General features: G+C 34.6%; 1 protein-coding gene and 1 long non-coding RNA gene across 2 annotated transcripts; both read right to left on the reverse strand.

The window, feature by feature from the left end:
- Window positions 1-1,384: 1,384 nt before the first annotated feature.
- LOC143224286 (uncharacterized) lies at window positions 1,385-6,246 on the reverse strand. The gene is made up of 3 exons (XR_013013316.1): window positions 6,164-6,246; window positions 2,088-2,154; window positions 1,385-1,587 (listed from the first exon to the last, which is right to left on the reverse strand). It is a non-coding gene; the product is annotated as an uncharacterized LOC143224286 (long non-coding RNA).
- Window positions 6,247-6,390: 144 nt separating this feature from the next.
- LOC143224012 (uncharacterized) lies at window positions 6,391-21,190 on the reverse strand. The gene is made up of 4 exons (XM_076452478.1): window positions 20,984-21,190; window positions 10,998-11,533; window positions 7,628-7,781; window positions 6,391-6,551 (listed from the first exon to the last, which is right to left on the reverse strand). Exons 2-4 carry the CDS (start codon window positions 11,415-11,417, stop codon window positions 6,391-6,393), a joined length of 735 nt encoding a protein of 244 aa, XP_076308593.1. The 5' UTR covers window positions 11,418-11,533; window positions 20,984-21,190.
- Between the last annotated feature and the right edge of the window lie 269 nt (window positions 21,191-21,459).

Below are 21,459 nucleotides of genomic sequence, written 5' to 3' on the forward strand. Positions count from 1 at the left end.
AAGTTGTTTAAATTCTGTCCGCCAGGGATCCGTACTGGTAAATCCTCAATTTCTATCAGGATTTTTTCTCTGTACAAGTTAAACAGGTCACGTTAAAAGACGCATCCTTGCCTCATGTAATTTGGATGAAACGACTAAAAGTGTTTTATTTTTTGTTTGTTTATGTTTCTTTATGAATTTCGCGCAAAGCTACACGAGGGCTATCTGCGCTAGCCGTCCCTAATTTAGCAGTGTAAGACTAGAGGGAAGGCAGCTAGTTATCACCACCCAACGCCAACTCTTGGGCTACCCTTTTACCAACGAATAGTGGGATTGACCGTCACTGTATAACGCCCCCACGGCTAAAAGGACGAGCATGTTCGGTGTGATGGGGGTTCGAGCACGCGACCCTCGGATTGCGAGTCAAGTGCCTTAACCACCTAGCTAGGAAATAAAAATGATAACTTACTAGCGAGAAACATATAAAAGTCTCAGTCAAAAGTCATGTGATTATACTCAAATACCTAGCAAGCACAAAGAAGTAGTTCTTTCTCTAATTTACATGAATAGGTCATAGTAGTTTTACATTTACAAAACTGTCAAACCTAACGCATATATGATATATACATTTGCTATATAGAACTAATTCTTTTTGTAATTTATATAAATATGTTATAGTAGTTACATAGTAAAAGTGTTTGTTTGTTCTTGAATTTGGCACAAAGCTACTCGAGGGCTATCTGTGCTAGCCGTCCCTGATTTAGCAGTGTAAGACTAGAGGGAAGGCAGCTAGTCATCACCACCCAACGCTAACTCTTGGGCTACTTTTACCAACGAATAGTGGAATTGACCGTCACATTATAACGCCCCACCGCTGAAAGGGCGAGCATGTGTTTTGTGCGACGGGATGGGAACCCGCAACCCTCAGATTACAAGTCGCACGCCTTAACACGCTTGACCATGCTGGGCCAGGGTAAAAGTGTATCTTTTTTTTGCAAATAATGTTTGGCAATTATCTTATTATTTGATGGTCTAAATATTTGACAAAATAGATTTCAACTTTGAGAGAAGACTAGTTCTGCGCATGTTCATGAAGCTTTGCATATTTTTTTTTAAATATTATTATTATTCTCATTTTATTTTAGTTGATCTAATTTGCATGTAGTTCACTAAGCTTTAATCACTGAACTACTTTTGCTGAGATACGTAGAAAATTTAATTAATTGGTAAGCATCTTTCCCCTCCCCTACACAGCGACATGTGCTGCTAGAGACTGTATTTTGATGCCTCTGGTGGGCAGAGTACAAACAGCCCTTTGTGAAGATTTGTGCTTAATAACAAACGAAATTTTCTTGTTTGAATCACACTCATTTTGGAACTATGAATCAACAGCTAGATAAAAAAAACAAACAAACATTTATTTATCATAAGTCATGCTAAAGCACTTGCAGTAGAGATAACTCAATCTGTCTCACCTTTCCGTACAACTGGTTTCCACGGCTGAGAACAAGGAAGACAATTAACCATACAACGGCTAGATTAAACGCTATTTCAAATCTTATATATCCCATCTGGTTGTTGTTGGCGTTTCTGTATAGTACGTTGCCACTATGAGAAGGAAGGACAAGACTTTAAAAGCGAAACTTATGCATCAAGTTGAAACTTGTTATCAACAGACAAATTCAATGTGTAAAGGTTTCTTTAAGTGTTTAAAATGAAATTGGATGCAAAGTGTTTCTAGCCACATTTATATAGAGAAATATATACATTTTAGGTATATTACAAAGTAGAGACGATTTTCGTGACTCAGAAATGTGGAATAGCGGTGTTAAAAATGCATCCGAATTATGGAAATGAAGGAAAATAAAAACTGTCTGCTAAAGTGTCATTATTTGTGTAGTAAAAAAGTAAACAACAACATACATATATTGGTATAATATAAAACACTTTGTGATATTACCATCAGAGATTTTAAGTCAAAACTTAAGCCATTCTGTGGCTCTGCACTGAGAATACACTATCTAATTAAATGTATTTGTTTATGACGTTGCATGTTATTGGTGTGTATGCTAAAATTGTAACAGTTCTTCATAAAGAAATGGACTTACTGAAAATAAGATGAAACTGACCATCCAACGAAATCCAGTGATGATTGGTTTTGGCTTTCAACACAATCTGTAATCAGACAGAAAGGCAAGATATGACTTTCATTTTCATTTTAAGTCCGGCGACTACAACGTGATGGATGTCCGTTGTTTTGTAAAAAAAAAAAAAAAATTCTTAACAGCCTCGGCACCTGATAGTTTTAAGGCAGGATTAGAGTAATGTAATCAACGTGACCGTTATTTTCTCTTTTTATTAGATCTGTTTTTGTGCGCCAAGCTTATGGTTATCGTATAGCCGCTTTTATTACTCAATCGAATTTCTACCAGCCTACCCTCAATTAGAAATTGTTTTAGGTAGCATTAAAGTAAATTATCTATGAGACCTTGGGCGTGGTTAAATACATCAATCAAAAGGGTTTGACCTCCTGACACCAAAACTTTAATTACATCTCAAACTTGTCAATGAGCTAAAGGTTTGTACTTGAAAAACAAACAATTCATAGCCATTCTATGATACGCTATGTTGCAGCTAAAAATGTGTTTGTCAAACTTAAATATTATGAGCTAAAGCTCATACTAACATCAACAATTCCTTGTGAAATGTCTGTTTCACTGATTTGTTTTTTCAGTTTTTCGTTTTTAAATTGTGTGTGCGGTGAACCGAAACGTTAACTATCCACATTCCACTGCTGCACAAACATGAGCTACAGTTTGCGGACATGAGTGACAACCGATTAGTTAAGTTCCTCAAGAGTTAGTGGTAGGTACAGTTAACTAGCTGCATTCCCTGTACTCTCTCAGTTCAAAATTAGGAACGACTATGTGCAGATAGTCCTTTTATAGCTTTGTATGAAAATTCTAAAAAGAAACAAAGAAATTTAACGAATATTACGTGTTTTCTACCATATATGTTTTACTTCATATATTTATTCTAGTTATCCACTTAACTTTAACTACGTAATAGTGTGTACCAAGCGTGTTAGCTGCAAGCTTTCTTAAAGATCCATCACTGAAAACACACACATATAGAGATAATATCTACTATATTTGTTATCAGACGTGTGTTAGTTTTCTCGAAGATTTATGAATTAAATACACGTGTGTATATATATAATTTCATTCAAACATTACATGCAAGACTATACAATACTTCAATGCATGAACACATTACACCCAAAACATTTATTATGATACTTTATTTCATTTAATACCTAGGTATATAGTATGCATTGTTTTAAACGAAATTGCAAGAAATTAAATGCAGATGGTGTCGAAAATGCTCGATTTTGTCCACTTGACATTCCATTTAATGAGCTGAAAATGAAAGCAAAAATTAAAGACATATGAAAATCAAACACACCATCTATTAGAGCAAAAAATTATATATATATACATGATTTTTACTAAACTTGTTATCAAACGTTTTACTTTTCTTCAAAGCCACACTTAACTTATATGACGTAATAAAATTGATGTTTTATCAGATATGTGTTACTTTCCTCTAAGATCGTATTTAACGTATATTACTTATTTTCTATTATGCGTGTGTTATTTTTCTCAAAGCTTTTTTTTACGTTATGGATATTATGCATTTTCTACTAAATATTTTATCAAACCTATCAGCTTTCTCAAATCTTTAATATTTAATGTGTATATATATATATATATTTATGTTATATTAGGTATTTTCTATATATATAACATAGTGTATATTATACAATCGCATATGTATTACACTTTCTCAAAGCTGCCTTTATGTGTATTACATAACGTTTACTGTATATATTACCAGACAAGTGCCGGTTTCCTTCAAAGGTTTAAGACTTAATGTATATATATCTATATATATGCGTGTGTGTGTTATATAGTGTAGACAATAAGTGTTATCATACGTGTTGTTTTCCTCCTATAACAGATTCTATTTCTCATAAAACGGGTTTAACTAATTTAATTAGTTTTACAGGATTCAAGGAACTTGGAAAGCCTTGTGTAAACTTATATACTAGACTCTGTCTTTCATTATCTGCTTTGTTTATTACAGGCCTATACGAGTAGTATTTTGAGGACTACAATGGAATTTTATTTGTGTTTATGCAACATTAGAACGAATTTTTTTAACCAATACTAAAGACGTCACCAAAAAATAACATGATGATGACGTAATTAGGGCTATCAAAGAATGAACGTATGAGAAAGAAACAACAAAAACTGCATGTTTTTTTTTCACTTACAACATCAACTAGTAAAACTTTAGGCTTAATTAAAAGACTGTACGGCTGTTTATTTGTTTGTTAATAAGCCTGAAATTGCACATAGCTATCTGCACTACGTACAGTGCGTGCATATAAAAAACTGATTTTAATGTTATAAGCCTTCAGACTTATTGCTCAGCCACTGGGAAGGGGAAGGCAACTGTTATCCAGTAACTTGAAGTAGAAGTTGTAGCAAAATGTTAATAGGACAGTTTGAGTGAAATGTTTGTTTTATGATCTCACTTTATATTACAAGGAATAATCTATGTGTAACGATTCAGAAGGCAAGTGAGCGTGGCTTAGTCATCAGTGTCTCGTATTGGGAATCCTAAAGTCTTGATTTCGAAACGTGGTGCTACCTGATATTCATTTCTCTTTTGAGCTATTGATATATTATCGGGTGACAGTCGATTTCGATGTTTAGTTACGAAAGTTCCTTGTAGCTGAGTGCTTTCTCTCTGGTTTTTAATTAGTATTAGGGACGGCCGTATCTGAACCATAGAGACATCTCACTTAATCTAAGAGACAAAAGAAACTGGCTTTTACTTGTTTATTTTAGAATTTTGCTATCTGCACATATCCGTAATTTTGAGCTTGCAGTAATCAAGGACGGCAGATAATAAACAGCATTTACAGCCAACTCTTTGGCTACTCTTATCTCGCAAAATAGTGAAATTTGAGCAACACTGTAAGAGTGCACCCACAATTCCAAGGTGCGGTGCGCGTTTTCGCCGCAAAGAGATACCATCCGTGAATCCTCGCATTCATAGTTCGAACAATCTAACAATTAAACCCCAGTCGGCCCAAACTTCCTGGTAAGTTGTCTTGAAAATACGCAATACAGAAACGTGAATTATCAGCTTAATCTTTCATATTCAATTTATGTGGAAACCTCAAAATGTATTCACTGCTGGGATCAGTTAAATATGAACGTGTTTCTTTTAATAATGTCAAGTGAATATGAGTGTTTCTTTACTATTTTCATAAATAAAATAGATGTTTTACCTCAAACATTAAATGTCATCACCCGAAATATATGAAGGAGAATGTTGGGGAGAAAGACATTTAACTTCCCTCTTCCACAATGATTAAAACGGAATGTTGTTATTGAAGAGAAATTTAAGCTGAAATCAAAATTATTATACAGATATTGAGTGCGCATATTAAAGTATTATGTAGCCTTACGATGTTGTTACAGTTCAAGTCCGCGCGTCCAGTCATGTTCTATCTGACGTTCGTGCATCTTGACAATAGCTCTGAAGCGTAGTTTGTATTACAAAAAGCTCTATTGCAAGTTTGTCATGTTTAAAGCACATCTCACCTTTCTTCAAGCTCTCCAAGCATACCAGAACGACTGTTTTTTTCAGCCTTAGTTTTAAAAGTTAGTCAAACAAAAATGTATAGGCCCTGTTGTTCGACGACTTGGACGATGTGTCTTTGGATTGAATAGCTGTTTTAAGTATGAAAAGATTAAACGATAGGTATAATTGGAAGCCTTTTATCTTGGTGAACGCATACCTTAATGGTTTTGTTTCCACACAGATATCCTTCTTGATTATGTATTTTGTATTGTTGCCTGGTGAAAGTGGACGAATTTTGTCACTGAATTTTGTGTTTATGATTTCTCACCTTTACGGGATACTGCACGTTTCTTAAAGTAATCATTTAGTTTACAGTGTAGCTAACTTAAGTACAAATGTTATATATTCATCTTGGAAATTCTGAATTCCAGTTAAAGGTTGTTTTTTTGAAATTATAAACGAATATTATTTATTTTCCCATCCGAAAAAAAAAGTAATACAAAGGATATAAACTGTTTACACTTACAGTTTCTGGAGAAATTTCCTTGACACGTTTCCCAGAGGTATTTTTGATTGGATGTAATCAAGGAATCTTTGAAATACACAAAAGCCATGCAACAGGTACTGCGGTGTACACTCCTAAAACAATGTAAGCGTATAGAAGAGCAAATCAATTCCTAGATGAATAAAAAGTGTAGAACATTTATAGATGTATTTTTATAACACAGCTACTGCAAAGAATATTCTGCAACCCTAAATTCCATCAGGGTGTTTAAACTTACCCTTAAATGCTGGAGAAATGTACCACATATCTACCAGTCCTGATCCTATATATTGTCCTAAAGTCATCTGCAGGCATAGAAAAGGAACTCCAAGTACCATGGACAAGATCAGGAACTCAACAATAAAACATGCTGGAAGTGAAAAAAAAGAACATAAAATGTTTCACGAAGTGCTTGTTTGTTAAAATATTTCTATATCATTCGTTTCACCAAATTATTGAAGAAAAGTATTGTTACCCACGCTGTTGGAAAAACAGTGAAAGTCCAACATCTAACTTCGATAACAAGGATAATTTATGAATTTCGTATATTGCTATGTTTATTTTATATTGAAACCGAATTCCCAAGTTTGATAAGTTGTAGCAAAGTATTTTTCTTGAAGATAGTGTAATGAAACTCTCATCTACCTACGGTTTGGTTCACGTATTTAAATTCATTAAACTGAGGTCACAACTCTAATCCTCAAAATTATCCATCAAAATTTTTAACGTTTCGTAAGGCTTTTATTAAAATATAACGTCATGATCACAACGACTAAATTAAAAGGCATTGTATTCGATGTCTTGTTTGTCTGAAGGCATTGTATTCGATGTCTTGTTTGTCTAAAGGCATTGTATTCGATGTCTTGTTTGTCTATCCCTTTGCTTTATTAAAATAAGAAAAAAGTATAAATTTTTCATGTTTGATTTTGTTTTCACGTGCTATACATAAAGGTACTTTGACTTAAAATAGTGGGTAAGAATATTCGTTCTTTGAGGCAGAACTGCGCAGGTTTTATCGTATATATGCATATGTATATGTTCTTTAAATGCTGATGTTATGTTAGTAATTTATTCTATTAGAACATTTTATTTTAATATATTTTCCCCGTTCCTTTTTCCATTTTGATTTTTTGCTTACACGGCGAATTTTATTTCACACATTCTATGGTTTGTGAAGATTCACAAACATTCACAGACCAAATTTGTTTTTGTATACTTTTAGTTTAGTTCATTTATTTTGAAATTTACCACATATTACGAATAAACAAGTTTATATCTTGGTTGTATGTTATTCATACCCCTGAAATTATTTCATCAATACATCGCATTACGAACAAACAATCTCATATCTTCGTTGTATGTTATTCATATCAATGAGCTTTATTTTCCACATAGATAGATTTATATATCTCCTTTGCAATTAACAGCTCTAGGGTTAAACTTTACGTGGTAGTTTTAACCATGAGAAAGTAATCTCGTACAAGAAATGACCGACTATTTCTAGCAGATGTAATGATGACGGCGCTGCGAGTTCTTGCAAGTATAACATCATTGCATCATGGACTAGGGCAAAATGTACTTCTAACTTGTCTGTTACCGTCTAAAACCGTATACACGACAACTTTCAAACACAGAACAACTGTGAGAATAGCGGCGTACAGAATGGTTCTAAGTTTCTCAGGCACAAACATTTAGGTCGTAGCTCCATTATTGCTTGACAGATTTGAGATCTAATTACAGTTTTGGACTTAGGAGACCAAACCCTTTCCACTGATGTATTTGACTACGCCCAAGGTTTCATAGATTAATTTACTCTAATCATGCCTAAAGGAATTTCATTTTGAGGGTACGACGGTAGAGAACCGGATGAATAATAAATCCGAATCTGGTGTACGTCCGCCCCTTGTCTGGTGACGAAGGTGAACAAAAGTATAGCTAGTAAAAAGGAAAAAAAAAAGTTTCATATATTAAATAATTATACTCCTGTCTAAGATAAACTCAAGTTCGGCTGTTATTAAGGATTCGCTCTTGTTTCGTTTTAAACGAAACATAAAACAAAACGATTTTTCTATCATTTGTTTTGCTAAATATGAGGATTACAGAAATTATTTACCTTTCTTAAAACTCAATAATAATAACTCGCTTGAATAGATTGTTTCCTTTGAAAAACTTATGATACGATATTCGTTCGAAGAGTCTTAATAATATACAAGTTGTTTGTTGTGAAACTTACTACAATGTTACACAATGGGCTATCTGTGTTCTGCTCACCACGGGTATGAAAAAATCCGATTTCGAACGCTGTGAGTCCGCAGACACACCGCTATGTCACTGGAGGCAGCATACATCATCAGCTGTTTACGTAAACCACAAGAATTAAATGTGCCCCAACGTATTGTTTCAACATGTATTTTCAATCTAGATGTTTCTGAGATTTATATTTTTATTTATTGAGTTATGTTTCGAATAGGATATAGAAATACGAAGCTAGTAAATGAAATTTCTATTAGACCTATCAGTGAACGTTCGTCACGATAAATGTAACTCTACGGATTTACAACGCTAAAATCAGACGTTCGATTCCACTCGGTGGGCTCAGCAGATAGCCCGATGTGGCTTTGCTAAAGAAAACACACACACAAAAGTGAAAGTTGAAAACGAAATTTTTTTTCTCGTTACGTGTACTAAATTTTTCATTATTCTTTCTGACTCGATTTCGTCCACTGGTAGAAACCATTACACCAATCACACACACATGTATTGTTTTTTTTCCAAAAGTTGTTTCAGTAGCTTAAACAGTTACGAAATTATACCTTGAACGCTAAAGCGATAGATAAATATACTCATATAATTTAATTAAAGTTATCAGTACATTGGTCTGAATATCTTTCACAGAAAATTTGTTTTCCAATTTTCCAATTGTAATTCATTTTGTTTTTTAATAATTGTTTATCTATCTGTCCATACACGCACATGTCATGTAACATATATTTTAGTGACTGCTTTTATAAACAAATGATATATATGTTATTTAACATCGAATTTAAGTGGGCACTTTATTCTGAAAATGCAAACCTATACATACAAATGTTACACAAAAATAAGTTAGATTAATTGCACAATAAATTAGAGTGTTTTACTTACAAAACAATATATCAGTCAAAGATAACAAATTGTTCATGCCTTTTGTAACCACTCATCCGTTTCGGTCACTTTCAAGAAAGTTCTTTGATCCTTGCAACATTTACTGTTATTATATATTTGTTTATCTATTTTTTCTTTATTGTGCACAGAAGCGTCGCTATTTTATTGAATGATTAAAGAATTCTGATTTTGCAAGACACCAACTGGAAATTCGGGGTATTGTCAAATAAAATAAGGACACAGTTCTCACGTGCCAATGTCTCGCGACGCCTGATTGAGCATTTATTGATTGGGCCTGGCATGGCCAGTGAGTTAGAGTGCTCGACTCGTAATCTGAGTATCACTGGTTTAAATCCCCGTCATGCCAAACATGATCGCCCTTTCAGCCTTGGGGCGTTATAATGTGACGGTCAATCCCACTATTCGTTGGTAAAAGAATATTCAAAGAGTAGGCGGTGGGTGGTGATAACTAGCTGCCTCCCCTCTATTCTTACACAGCAAAATTAGGGAAAGCTAGTGCAGATAGCCTTCGTGTAGTTTCGCGCGAAGTCCAAAAAAAAACAAAACTAAAACAATTTATTAATTTACATTTCACGTATATTTTAATAACCTCAACAAGCGCGCTAAATTTAAAAAGTAAACAATTCAAACAAAACAGATACCAGGATAATGAAAGTTATCAGACATAAAGTTAAACAAATCTTCAGGTCATATGTATGAAACCAACGAAATGTTACAGCTACAAATAAGAATCCGGTTTATGTTCTTATTCTTATTACATTAATTTATGTGTTATCTTTAATCAAGCTAAGTGAGTAAAATTCGTTCACCTCTCGAAATTTCTTGCGAGCTTACCCAATGGAAAGGTTTGATAAATCTCGTTATAAATAAAGCAGTAAATTACACTTTGAAAAAAAAGTGAAACATCACATACACTATACTATCACAACACCTAAATTATTTTAATAAATTGAATCTAAATTGAGGACACAGATGAAACAGGAAAAAAACGTTCTAAGCTTATACAATCAAGAAAAATGTAATTGTTAAACCACTGCAACTAGATGTTAGATAGAGAACTGTTGAATGAAACGGAGTTAATTGTAAGTAAATAATGTTTTGTCTGAAATATTCTACCTAGTCCGAAGTTTTGGCTCTATGCCAAAGTGTTCCTTATGTAAGAGAAATGTGTCAAGCACTTGTATAAATGACTTAAGTTTGACATTTTGTAAGTTGTCCAGAAACCAAAAAGGAAAAACAGGAAACGTCAAAAGGTATGCGACTAAACACAGTAATGTATCTACCAGAAATATTTTCCGATTTTGAATGTATTAACTTGACAAGGTTTTTCAGCTCTCGTGTTCTGTGCATTCACGGAGAGGGACCAATAAGTTACACAGCACCAGAGGGCCTACTCGTCGTCAACATTGAGTTACTGGTCCGTCACCAGAGCACATTCAAGAACAGCTACTTGGACGATCAATAATCAATAGTAGACATGCTGGGGATATATTAAATTAGCAGAAAAGCTTGCATTTATATGCTATACCTATCAAACATTATCTAGATGGGGTTAATATTCTATGTGTGTATCTAACTTTGCACCCAATGTTTATTTATATTACCTCAGGTAGGTTATATTACAAAAAAACAACAACAGATACACACTTACCTTTATACAAATAAACCAACAGAGAAACCTGTTGATGCTGTATATACCAACGATAGAACTAATGCAGGCAAACGTGCACGAGGTGCTGTGAGGCCACAAGATGCGAGATGTTATGACTTCTTCATTCACTCCAACACTAACCGAAACGGATTCATGCCTGTTTTGTTGTTCTGCTGCATCATTCATATCAGTGTTTTCAGTTTGACTGCAAGATGGAGATAGTGTCATGCTGTTCAGGTTGTTTGACGAGATGGATGGGACTAAAGTCTCATTGGTCGAGGACGAAGAAGATTCGTGTAGATTGTCTTGACTATTTGAATATGGCGGCGGTAAGAAACCACAGAGAGTGGTTTCAGATCCAGGTGAAGTTTGGTACTGTTCGGCGTGTGATGTCTGTTCTAATTCTGTGGGATTACCCATGATTGATGAAACAATCTATTTCCTAGGCAACCAACATCAAAATCACCCAAAGTAACATTTAAAATTTCGGATTCTGGTGCTTAAAGCCACTAAGCCTTATTCTGTCGACTTCCGACCTGTAAAACATGATCAAAGCATGAGATATATAAATATGTACATTGTATAGCCTTGATTCTTAAAAGTGACAGGACATGTGTGAGTGTACTTCTAATGTTATTAGGTACTCGATTTCATGAAATGTTAGTTTGTTTTGGAATTTCGCACAAAGCTACTCGAGGGCTATCTGTGCTAGCCGTCCCTAATTTAGCAGTGTAAGACTAGAGGGAAGGCAGCTAGTCATCACCACCCACCGCCAACTCTTGGGCTACTCTTTTGCCAACGAATAGTGGGATTGACCGTCACATTATACGCCCCCACGGCTGGGAGGGCGAGCATGTTTAGCGCGACGCGGGCGCGAACCCGCGACCCTCGGATTACGAGTCGCACGCCTTACACGCTTGGCCATGTCAGGCTGAAATGTTAGTTAATTTAAGAAATAAAGTAGAAAAAATATACAACTTCAAATTGATTTTGCTTTACGATGTTTCTTGTATAACTGTGTACATTAACAAGTTTATAGTGCATACAAATTCATACAGTTTGTTTGTTTTGGATCTCATGAAAAGCTACGCGACAGCTATCTGCGCTAGCCGTCCTTAATTTAGCAGCTACTTTTTTACTAACGAATAGTAAGATTGACCGTGAAATTATAAAGCCCCACGGCTGGAAAGGCGAGCATGTTTGGTGCGATGGGGATGTGAACCCGCGACCCTCGTATTACGAGTCGCACGCCTTAACCACCTGGCCAGGCCGGGCCAAATACATACAGTAAAATCAAATATATATTTAACTTCAACCTAAAGCTCAAATTTGTTTGAATCACAATTTGACATTTCTTTTCGGAAACAGCTACAAAGTTTATTCGACAAAGATTATAATTAGATAACTCAGTGGACTTGACAGGTGAAATTCCGCCTCACTCACAAATTCCCTAGCGTTTTAGCGGTAAGTGTGAATGCTTATAATACTGAGCATCGGGTTTGATACTCGTGGTGGGCACAGCACAAATAACTCATTGTGTAGCTTTGCTCTTAATAATGAAACAAAAGTCTAAACCTTCCTTTTAAAATAATTGTATCTCTCTCTAGAACACAAAACATCTGAAACTATAATAATCTTACATCAAATTATACTTCAATTTAAATATAGTTTCGCAGATCCAGCACTTTTAAATGTTCTATTTCCTTCTAGTATTTTATGATTTTTTATAATAATAGAAAGGTTTCCAGTTCACTTTCTGCTTAATTACATAAATGGTTTATTAATAGTTGAGTCGCATTGTGACTAAGAAATTGTCTTGTTTAAAAGAAAAACAGTAGTAAAAAGGAGGTGGAATCATAGTCAACACCAAGGGTTAATATTTAATGGAGGCTGAGGGAAGCTGTAAAGGAGTGATGTAGACTCATCAGTAACGTGGGGAGTGAAACTACAAGAGCAAATGGTTTTGTACCATTCTACTCTGAATATTATATTTTCTCAATAACTTTTGACCAAAATATCAGGGCAACATGCAGTATGTTAGTAGTGTGCTAGGTAGAAAAGTGTAGGAATGGGCGCACCAAAAAGTGAAGAAACAAGGTAGGAATGGATATGGTATGACAAAACACAAGGGGACGTGTCCAACATACGATATATGCCTTCATCTTTGATTCTTTCTACTCTATATACAATAGCTCAAGTTGGCTAAATTTATCAAACTTAGTTATGCTTATCATACAATGAGTAGAGGTTTCTGTGAACCGAATTATTGAAGACAATACATGTACTGTAAAGTCTGTGTATACAATACCAGTAGAACCAGATATTTGTGGAGACTCATAATGTGTTTATATTTTTTGTTCTTTACAACTTGTTCCTCCTTTCTAAATTTCATGAGAATGTTTGTTTTTTTGTTTGTTTTTTTAATTTCGCGCAAAGCTACTCAAGAGCTATCTGAGCTAGCCCACCCTAACTTAGCAGTGTAAGACTAGAGGGAAGACAGCTAGTCATCACTACCCACCGCCAACTCTTGGGCTATTCTTTTACCAACGAATAGTAAGATTGACCGTCACATTATAATGTCCCCACAGCTGAAACGTTGAGCATGTTTGGTGTGACCGGGATTCGAACCTCAGATTACGAGTCGAACGCCTTAACCAACCTGGCCATGCCGGGCATTTCATGAGAAGGCAACAGAATTTTATACATTAGCTGTATAGGTGGATTAAATCACAAAGGTAAAAAAAAAAAAAACCTAAAAGTTTTCTGTGTATCGACGTCATGGGTACGTTACTGCGTACAGAAAAGTAGAAGAATCATATACACCCTTTTGTATGAACCCATAAGTTATAAAGTATCATTAACATAAAAAAAACCAAGGAGGCATGGACCGGATGTCGGACAAGCCCCCTAGTGAGGTTTTACAAAGAAAGTTTCATTTTACCATACCCATTTCTACCTTGTGTCCTCACTTTTTGGTGCACCCATTTATATAATTTAAGTTTCTTTTATTTTGTTTTACTTGTTCATGAACTTTTTTCGTAAAGGAAATGATATTACAAACGAATTATTTGTCTGTATATCCAATATGTATATCATCGTTGTTGGTGTGCATTATAATATTATGATATGTGCATATAATGGTGCATGTGTGTGTGCATTCTTTTACTTGTGATGTACGTACACAAAGTAAATTTGCATGTGTATTGTACATGTGATGGCACACACTCTATAATGTACAATATCACTTGAGTGATGAAGTGTAAGTTATGTACTCACACAGAGGTAAGGGTCGGCAAACTCATTCCACACAGGTGTCAGAGGCCATGTCTGTGAGCGGATGGACGGCCACATTAAGTTACACACTTGAATTTATTTCAGGACCACTAATGGCCGGGTGGATGTGATATTTCGTTTGAGGACTGAAGGCCGGATACGGACCGCGGGCCTTAAGTTACCAACATCTACACTAAGGGGACACTCCGTCACGCAAAGTTGACCATATTTGGCTCTCAAGAAACACGAAAAAGTTTGTCTGTATGTTCGTCGTTATCAACGAATACGCATCATTTTCGACCTTCTTCGGTCATCGTCAGGTTCACAAAGAAAGAGGTAACTGACCGGAAGCTGACCACATGTTTGAAAGGGGTTGTGTAACTGTGTGTCGAAATATATAATTTTATTTATTTTATTATATTAATATAGGTATAAAGGCGTTCCTTTATATTGGATTTAGTATTTGAGTGTTTTCAATCGAAACGTTGTTCGCTCTTCTATGTAAAATATTTTCTCAACCCAAACGAGCCGTTTTGGATATAAAATTTCTCAACAAGTGGGTTTCTCGACATCACTGAATATACTCTTGGATAACAACAGTTGCAATACTTAAGATATTCAAAATATACTGTTGGTTAATGACAGTTACAATACCGAAATGTTTTCTTTGTTAGCGCTTCAGAATGGAAGGTGAAGGTGTGAGATATATTCCTATCTTGTGAAATTAAGACCTACCGCCAGAAAGGTATCTGTATAACCCCAAGGGTATGTGTGCTACGGGTTTTGAATCAATCACTAGTGTAAACTATTAATTCTGGTGAAGAAATCACAATAAAGTTAGCACAGTTGTAAAAGTTAACACTTGAGATTTAAGTTCTACTTATTCATTCGTTGCTTTGAAACCGATTTGGTTTTAAATATTTTAAACACTTTTTAGCATATTTTATAAGTGGAGATTGTTGTTTAGTGTTTTGGAATGTTCTGGAACACCGAGAGGTTTTATAAATTTTATAATTTTGTTTTGCTTTCTCATTACGAAAACTATTACACCACGTCATATAACATTTCCGCTTTCCCAAAAGAACTTTGAAATCTAATTGCTATCATGATTTGCTTTCGATAAAATCATCCGAGAAGAAACTGACTTATTATTTAACAGTGTTGTAAATATGAACCTGGAAAATGACCTGTTATCAAAGCTTCATATTTTGTTTGTTTGTTAACTTTCGTGCAAAGCTACTCAAGGACTATCTGCATTAGTCTTTTATAGTTTAAAATGATAGACTAAGCGGAGATATCTACTCAACATTACCATCTCTTAGACTACTCTTTTACAATGTAAAACTGAATTAACTGTCACATTCTAAAGCCCCTACAACTTATACGGCGAGCATGTTTAGTGACTGGGTTCGAACCTGCGATCGGTAGTTTGCAAGTTGAATAACATAACTACCAGGATCTTAAATTTAAATGTATACATTTGTACTTTAAGGACGGAAATCGAAGTAGCAGTGGAGTATTTGTTTTATTAATAAATTAGCGATGCGTAAAATCGATAAAAAGGAGTCACATGACTACCTTTCTAATCCTACCAAAACAGAATAGGTGACTATTCACAAAAAAAAATCTAGGTGAATGATATCACGCATTGTTTCCGTTCCGAAATGACTGTTTCTTTAAAATTCGTGTCCTTCTCGTAGACTGATAAGAAACATGTTATGACATAGGCTTTCCCGCCATGGCCAAGCGTGTTAAGGCGTGCGACTCGTAATCTGAGGGTCGCGGGTTCGCATCCCCATCGCGCCAAACATGCTCGCCCTTTCAGCCATGGGAGCGTTATAATGTGACGATCAATCCCATTATTCGTTGGTAAAAGAGTAGCCCACGAGTTGCGGTGGGTGGTGATGACTAGCTGCCTTCCCTCTAGTCTTACACTGCTAAATTAGGGACGGTTAGCGTAGATAGCCCTCGAGTAGCTTTGTGCGAAATTCAAAAACAAACAAACAGACACAGACTTTATTGCAAGTATGGAAGAAGTATTGCCAACATTATATATATTTATTATAAAACATCAACCCAAGGTTATTTTATTGTTAAGATTGTTCTTATTTTTAAAAGTCTTTAGTAACTACTTGATTTATTAGAAAAATCAGATGATATGATAACTTCAACACAATATCTTGTTCCGGTCATTAACAAAAGCATTTGCTTACAATACGGATATGGTTTGTTTGGCTACAGTTTGGGAACCAGCCAGTAATAAATTGCATAAATAAAACTAATAATAAGTATTTGTCATGTGTCCATTATTTAAATAACAGTTTCATTCATCTTCTCTTTACGAAAGGAAGTTTAGCGAAAACATAAATCAAATTTTGCGATTCCTATCTGACGTCATCACTGTTGTCGAAAATTTTGCTTACATGAGAACACACATTTGTTAAACTTAATTTACTGTTAAAATAAATAAATCATTCTTTGTTATTAACATATTCATGTTAGGTAGACAGACGAACAGATGGAAGTTTATTTACAATTTATTCACAAAATATTCACCAGAATTAATAAATAACCAAGTGGTTTTCGCACTCTTGGTTTTCATTAGGGTGTGTCAGTAACTGTAGCATATACACAAAACCGGTTTCCCAGTAACATCTATCAATTTGATAGTGCGGTTCGAATCTCCTTAGAAAACTGAATATTTCGGTTTTCATGTTCATAAAAATTTGTCTCATTTGGTTTATGCGAATAAAAACTGATACATTAGCATAAAATGAAATTTCTAAAAATACCTCTTGCTTCAAAAGTTACCAAACAAACGCAAGAATTGCTGTAATCAACGTTTACAAAATACAGTTATTATTATATCAAAGGGGAAAAGATAGTAAATATAAATGTGATTTTTCAGAAACTGGTGAATGAACACTTGTCGTATTTCAAGTGAGGTGCAATGAACGGTGGAAATGTTTAACTTCGCCTATAAGCCTGACACTATTAAACCCACTTTTCCAGACACTTTCACTTGAATTTCATGATAGTTCGTATTTACATCCCTGTTTGGTGTCCTTCAACTTAGTTAAGAACAATAATTATTTTTAGAAGTAACTACTGCTATTTTGTGCAATAGGATTAAACGCAAAACATTTCCGAATTCAAAACAATTGCTGACGAAAGCTAATACAATACTTGACAAACATATGTAATAATATTTTACAAAATGAATCAGACGTCATTTATCCCATGTTTCCGTTTTTTTTTCAAACTGGTAACCGAAACAATTATGATAACAGATAATTCAATATATACTAATGGAAAAATAGTGTTTTGCATATTAAACATATTTTTGTTGCGATATTTTATATTTGAATGCACAAAGTTTATATAATATAAAGCAAAGTCGTATATTTAAAGTAGGGGTGCGCAATATAGCACTACAATGTCCGATACGATATGATTTATGCATCTTCACGAAATTTCGAAAGCTTTCAGCAAACATTATAAGTGTTTTCGAGTGTAAGTTGAAATTTATGTTGAAATTAAAAATACTTTCTTCTTCTAAACATTAACAGGTGTCTTTTGTGTGATCTCTGAAATCTTCAAAATAAATTTCCAACTTTTTCGATAAATCTTCAAATTTTCTCTGCTACGTTCACTACTTTAGTTTTGTGTGAAGTCGGTCAGTTTGACCAGAATCGTAGCCACATAAAAATAAATAAATCAAAAGTAACCTCTTTTTATTTATAGAATTATTTTCAATTGTAGTAGAAAACTAACACATTTGCTTATGCTGTATAACTTAAAGCGTTTAATATTATGTACTTTTTTCTAATTACAGTTTATTGATTTATTGCACTTTGAACTGTGTTTTTTTAAATTCCCGCCATAAAAGGTTAAGTTACACGATAACATGAAGTACATTTTACACCAATAAAATTATATAACGCTCGTGCTTCTCTCGAGGTGTCACTTCTAGCGAGCGGTATGTTGTAAAAATATACCTAATTTAATCTTATCTAGCCTAAATAAAGTTGTCCAGAAATAAATGTCGTTTCTGAACTGCAAAGTTTAGAAAATTATAAACCAGTGTTGTAAAATATGATTTAATCAAAGTAAGCACCATTTGCTTCAACACACTTTTGCCAACGTGTAACGATGCTGTTTATGCCCCTGATGTAGAAGTCAGAGGTTTTATGGCTAATGAATTCCCTGAAAGCTTCTTCTGCAGCTGCCTGGTTTGAAAGACTTTGTTGTTCGAAAAGTTGTCAAAGTGCTTGAAATAAATTAAAATATGTAGGAGAAAGGACTGGGGAATAAGGTGAATGAGGCAAAACTTTGATTCCCAATTCGTTTAATTTTTGGAGCGTCATCCTTGACAGATCGTATAACGCCGATTTTGTTGATCTTCAGTCAGCTTATGCGGAACCCACTTATCCAACTTTTTGGTCTTTTCAATCGCATTCAGGTGGTTGGCAATGCTTGATTTGCTTGAGCCTAACTTTTCTGCAAGTTCACGTACTGTTCTGTAAGGGTCTGTCTCAGCTGCTTTCCTTCATGTGTTTTAATATAATGATGGCTTCCTTCCACGACCTTCGTGGTCTTCAAGACTTTCATCTCCATGACGAAACCTTTGGAACCAATACTGAAGTGTATGTTCGGTAACAGATCCATAGCCGAATGCCTGGTTGGTGTTCTGTGTAATTTTGGTAACGTTTCGTCCAAGTTTGAAGTCGTAGAGAAAAATCAGACGAAAGTCCTTCTTGTCCATGCTGCCTTTGGATTGCGAAACTTACTCTGAGTAGAGTTGAAATAGCAGACAATTAAGACACATTTTTAGCGACAGTAGTTAGTTGGTTGATTTAATCCGTTGAGCTACACTTAGGTTGTCCAGTCTGTCTATCACAATTCAGAGGTATTGTGAGAATTCCGACATTTATTTCTGGACAAGCTAATGGTTCTAATTTTTACACGCTACTTACTTTTATAATAATAAATAGAGAACAGATAAGAAAAATAAAAAAAATATAGTACTTATCTCTGTAATATTTTTCGCAGTCGACTGTTTTTTTGTCAACCATTTTACAGACAAGACTGTCAGACTTTGAAAAAACTGTTGGTAAAAAACTTATGTATCTAAATACATATCGTATAGGCTTTAAGTCTAAAGTAATTAAGATAGTTAAGTAATAAGCCTAGACTACCCACGTGTGACGTTAGGTACGTAATATTATGAATGAATCTCATGGCCGTGCGGGGCATCTTAGTGACTGTGGGGTTAAAACTAAGTGGGTTAAACATATTCTATAAAACGTAATACCCACCAAACACCTCTAGTACAATACACACTTGGAATCGAAATGTCTGCTTTAAAATGACAAATCGTTATACTTTTCTGGTAATAGACATCAAATCTAACGGTACTTTTATAACTTGAGTACCGAAAGCAAGTATTAAAACCACAACAGGTTGACTGCAGAGGTACTCTCAGAGTCTAAACAAGTGAAGAAATTCACATACTCCTTAATATATGAGCACTTCTGTCTGAAATGAAGGTATGGGGAATGACAGGCCCATTTCTTAAGTAGCCTTCACTTTCTAATTCACAGTACTATCTATACCAGCCTCTCCCCCACGCAGATGGTGACATCACCCGTACTTCCCTACACCTAGTTCCATTTATGTATCGTTTAATAAAGTTTAAAAAGTTTCCCACGCACGCACGCACACACGTTACTGTTTTAATTATTTTAATAGCCGAACAAAACAAACGAGAAAACCAATAAACGGAGAAAGTATTATCAGTAATAACCATTGTATCTCAGAACGCTGGTATGGGTATTAACACTTTTACTAATAAAGCAGAGAACATAAACCAATAAAAGTGTTAATACCCATACCAGCCGTTCTGAGATACGTTTTTACTTCAAGTGGGTTTCTCGTCATCAAGAGTATCAATAATCGTTTTGGAATTAGTACTGTTCATATAAAACTTAATCTTATAGAGTAAGTTTCGCAAGTAAGACAGTTTTCTGAATAACATTTCGAATGCGGGCAATACAACACTAGTAATATAGGGCACTACATAATTTCTATAGACATATTTGGAAATATTTTGAACTATTATTATCCATTTTATATATGTGTATATATATATTCCATGAGATGGCGCCTCGAAGTGGTTCTTGTTTTGAATTAAGCACAAAGCTATCTGTGCTCTGCCCATCACGGGTATCGAAACCCGGTTTTTAGCGTTGTAGGTCTGTAGACATACCGCTGAGCCACTGGGGGCGCCTCGAAGTGGACGTTTGATTCACATTCAATATTTATTTAACAAATATTGCTTTCATTCAAATGAGATGCTCTTTTCCCGCGTATCTATTACTGGAGAAACCTTTATATTTTCATTTCTTGTTAAAACAAATATTTCTAACACATTAACCAAATATTCAGTGAAGTAGAAAGAATTAGCTTCAAAGTAACGGAACGATAATGAATAGGTTACTAGATTGTTAACAAAGTTTTAATGACTTATTTCGATATATTTATAGGAATGATATAATCTGGTAAAATGGAATTTATACTATTCATAAGGTGTCTTTTTTAAATTTTCGTCAGCAGTCTATACTATTTTTTATACTAACCAATGAAGTTCAGATGTTTTGATCAAGTATAATACGGTGTATTACTTTTGATAAGTATTCACTTATAACACTCACCTTCAGTATTTATGGTGCACGGCAGTGGTATTGGAAAAACGTATTGCTGAATTTACAGATGCTAACAGTTCAAAGGAATATATATATATATTTAATTAGTTATTGGAGAACGTCTACAAGGAGCTAACATTCATAGTTAAAACCAGAGGCTGACATAACACGAGTTTAAATATGACCGTTTGAATGTTGAAATGGTGCTGTACAACACTCGCCTAGAACGTCTCAGGAGGTTACTAAAAAATCATTACTTGAAACTAAACGTTTCAACACGATTCGTCGAGAAAACACGTGCAGTGCGTGTCATTACGTATCACAATCCTTTATCCAATCCTATGCAACTCTGTTCAAGATATCCAAGTATCTCTCTTTGTATGACTAAATTGCCCAAGTATGAAAATACTATGAAAAGAAACTTTCCGTAAAACTATTTCAAAATGTAGAATTGAATTATCAAGTAGAAAAAGTCATTATATAAT

The sequence above is a fragment of the Tachypleus tridentatus genome, chromosome 8 (assembly GCF_004210375.1).
Source record: "Tachypleus tridentatus isolate NWPU-2018 chromosome 8, ASM421037v1, whole genome shotgun sequence".
NCBI lineage: Eukaryota > Metazoa > Arthropoda > Merostomata > Xiphosura > Limulidae > Tachypleus > Tachypleus tridentatus.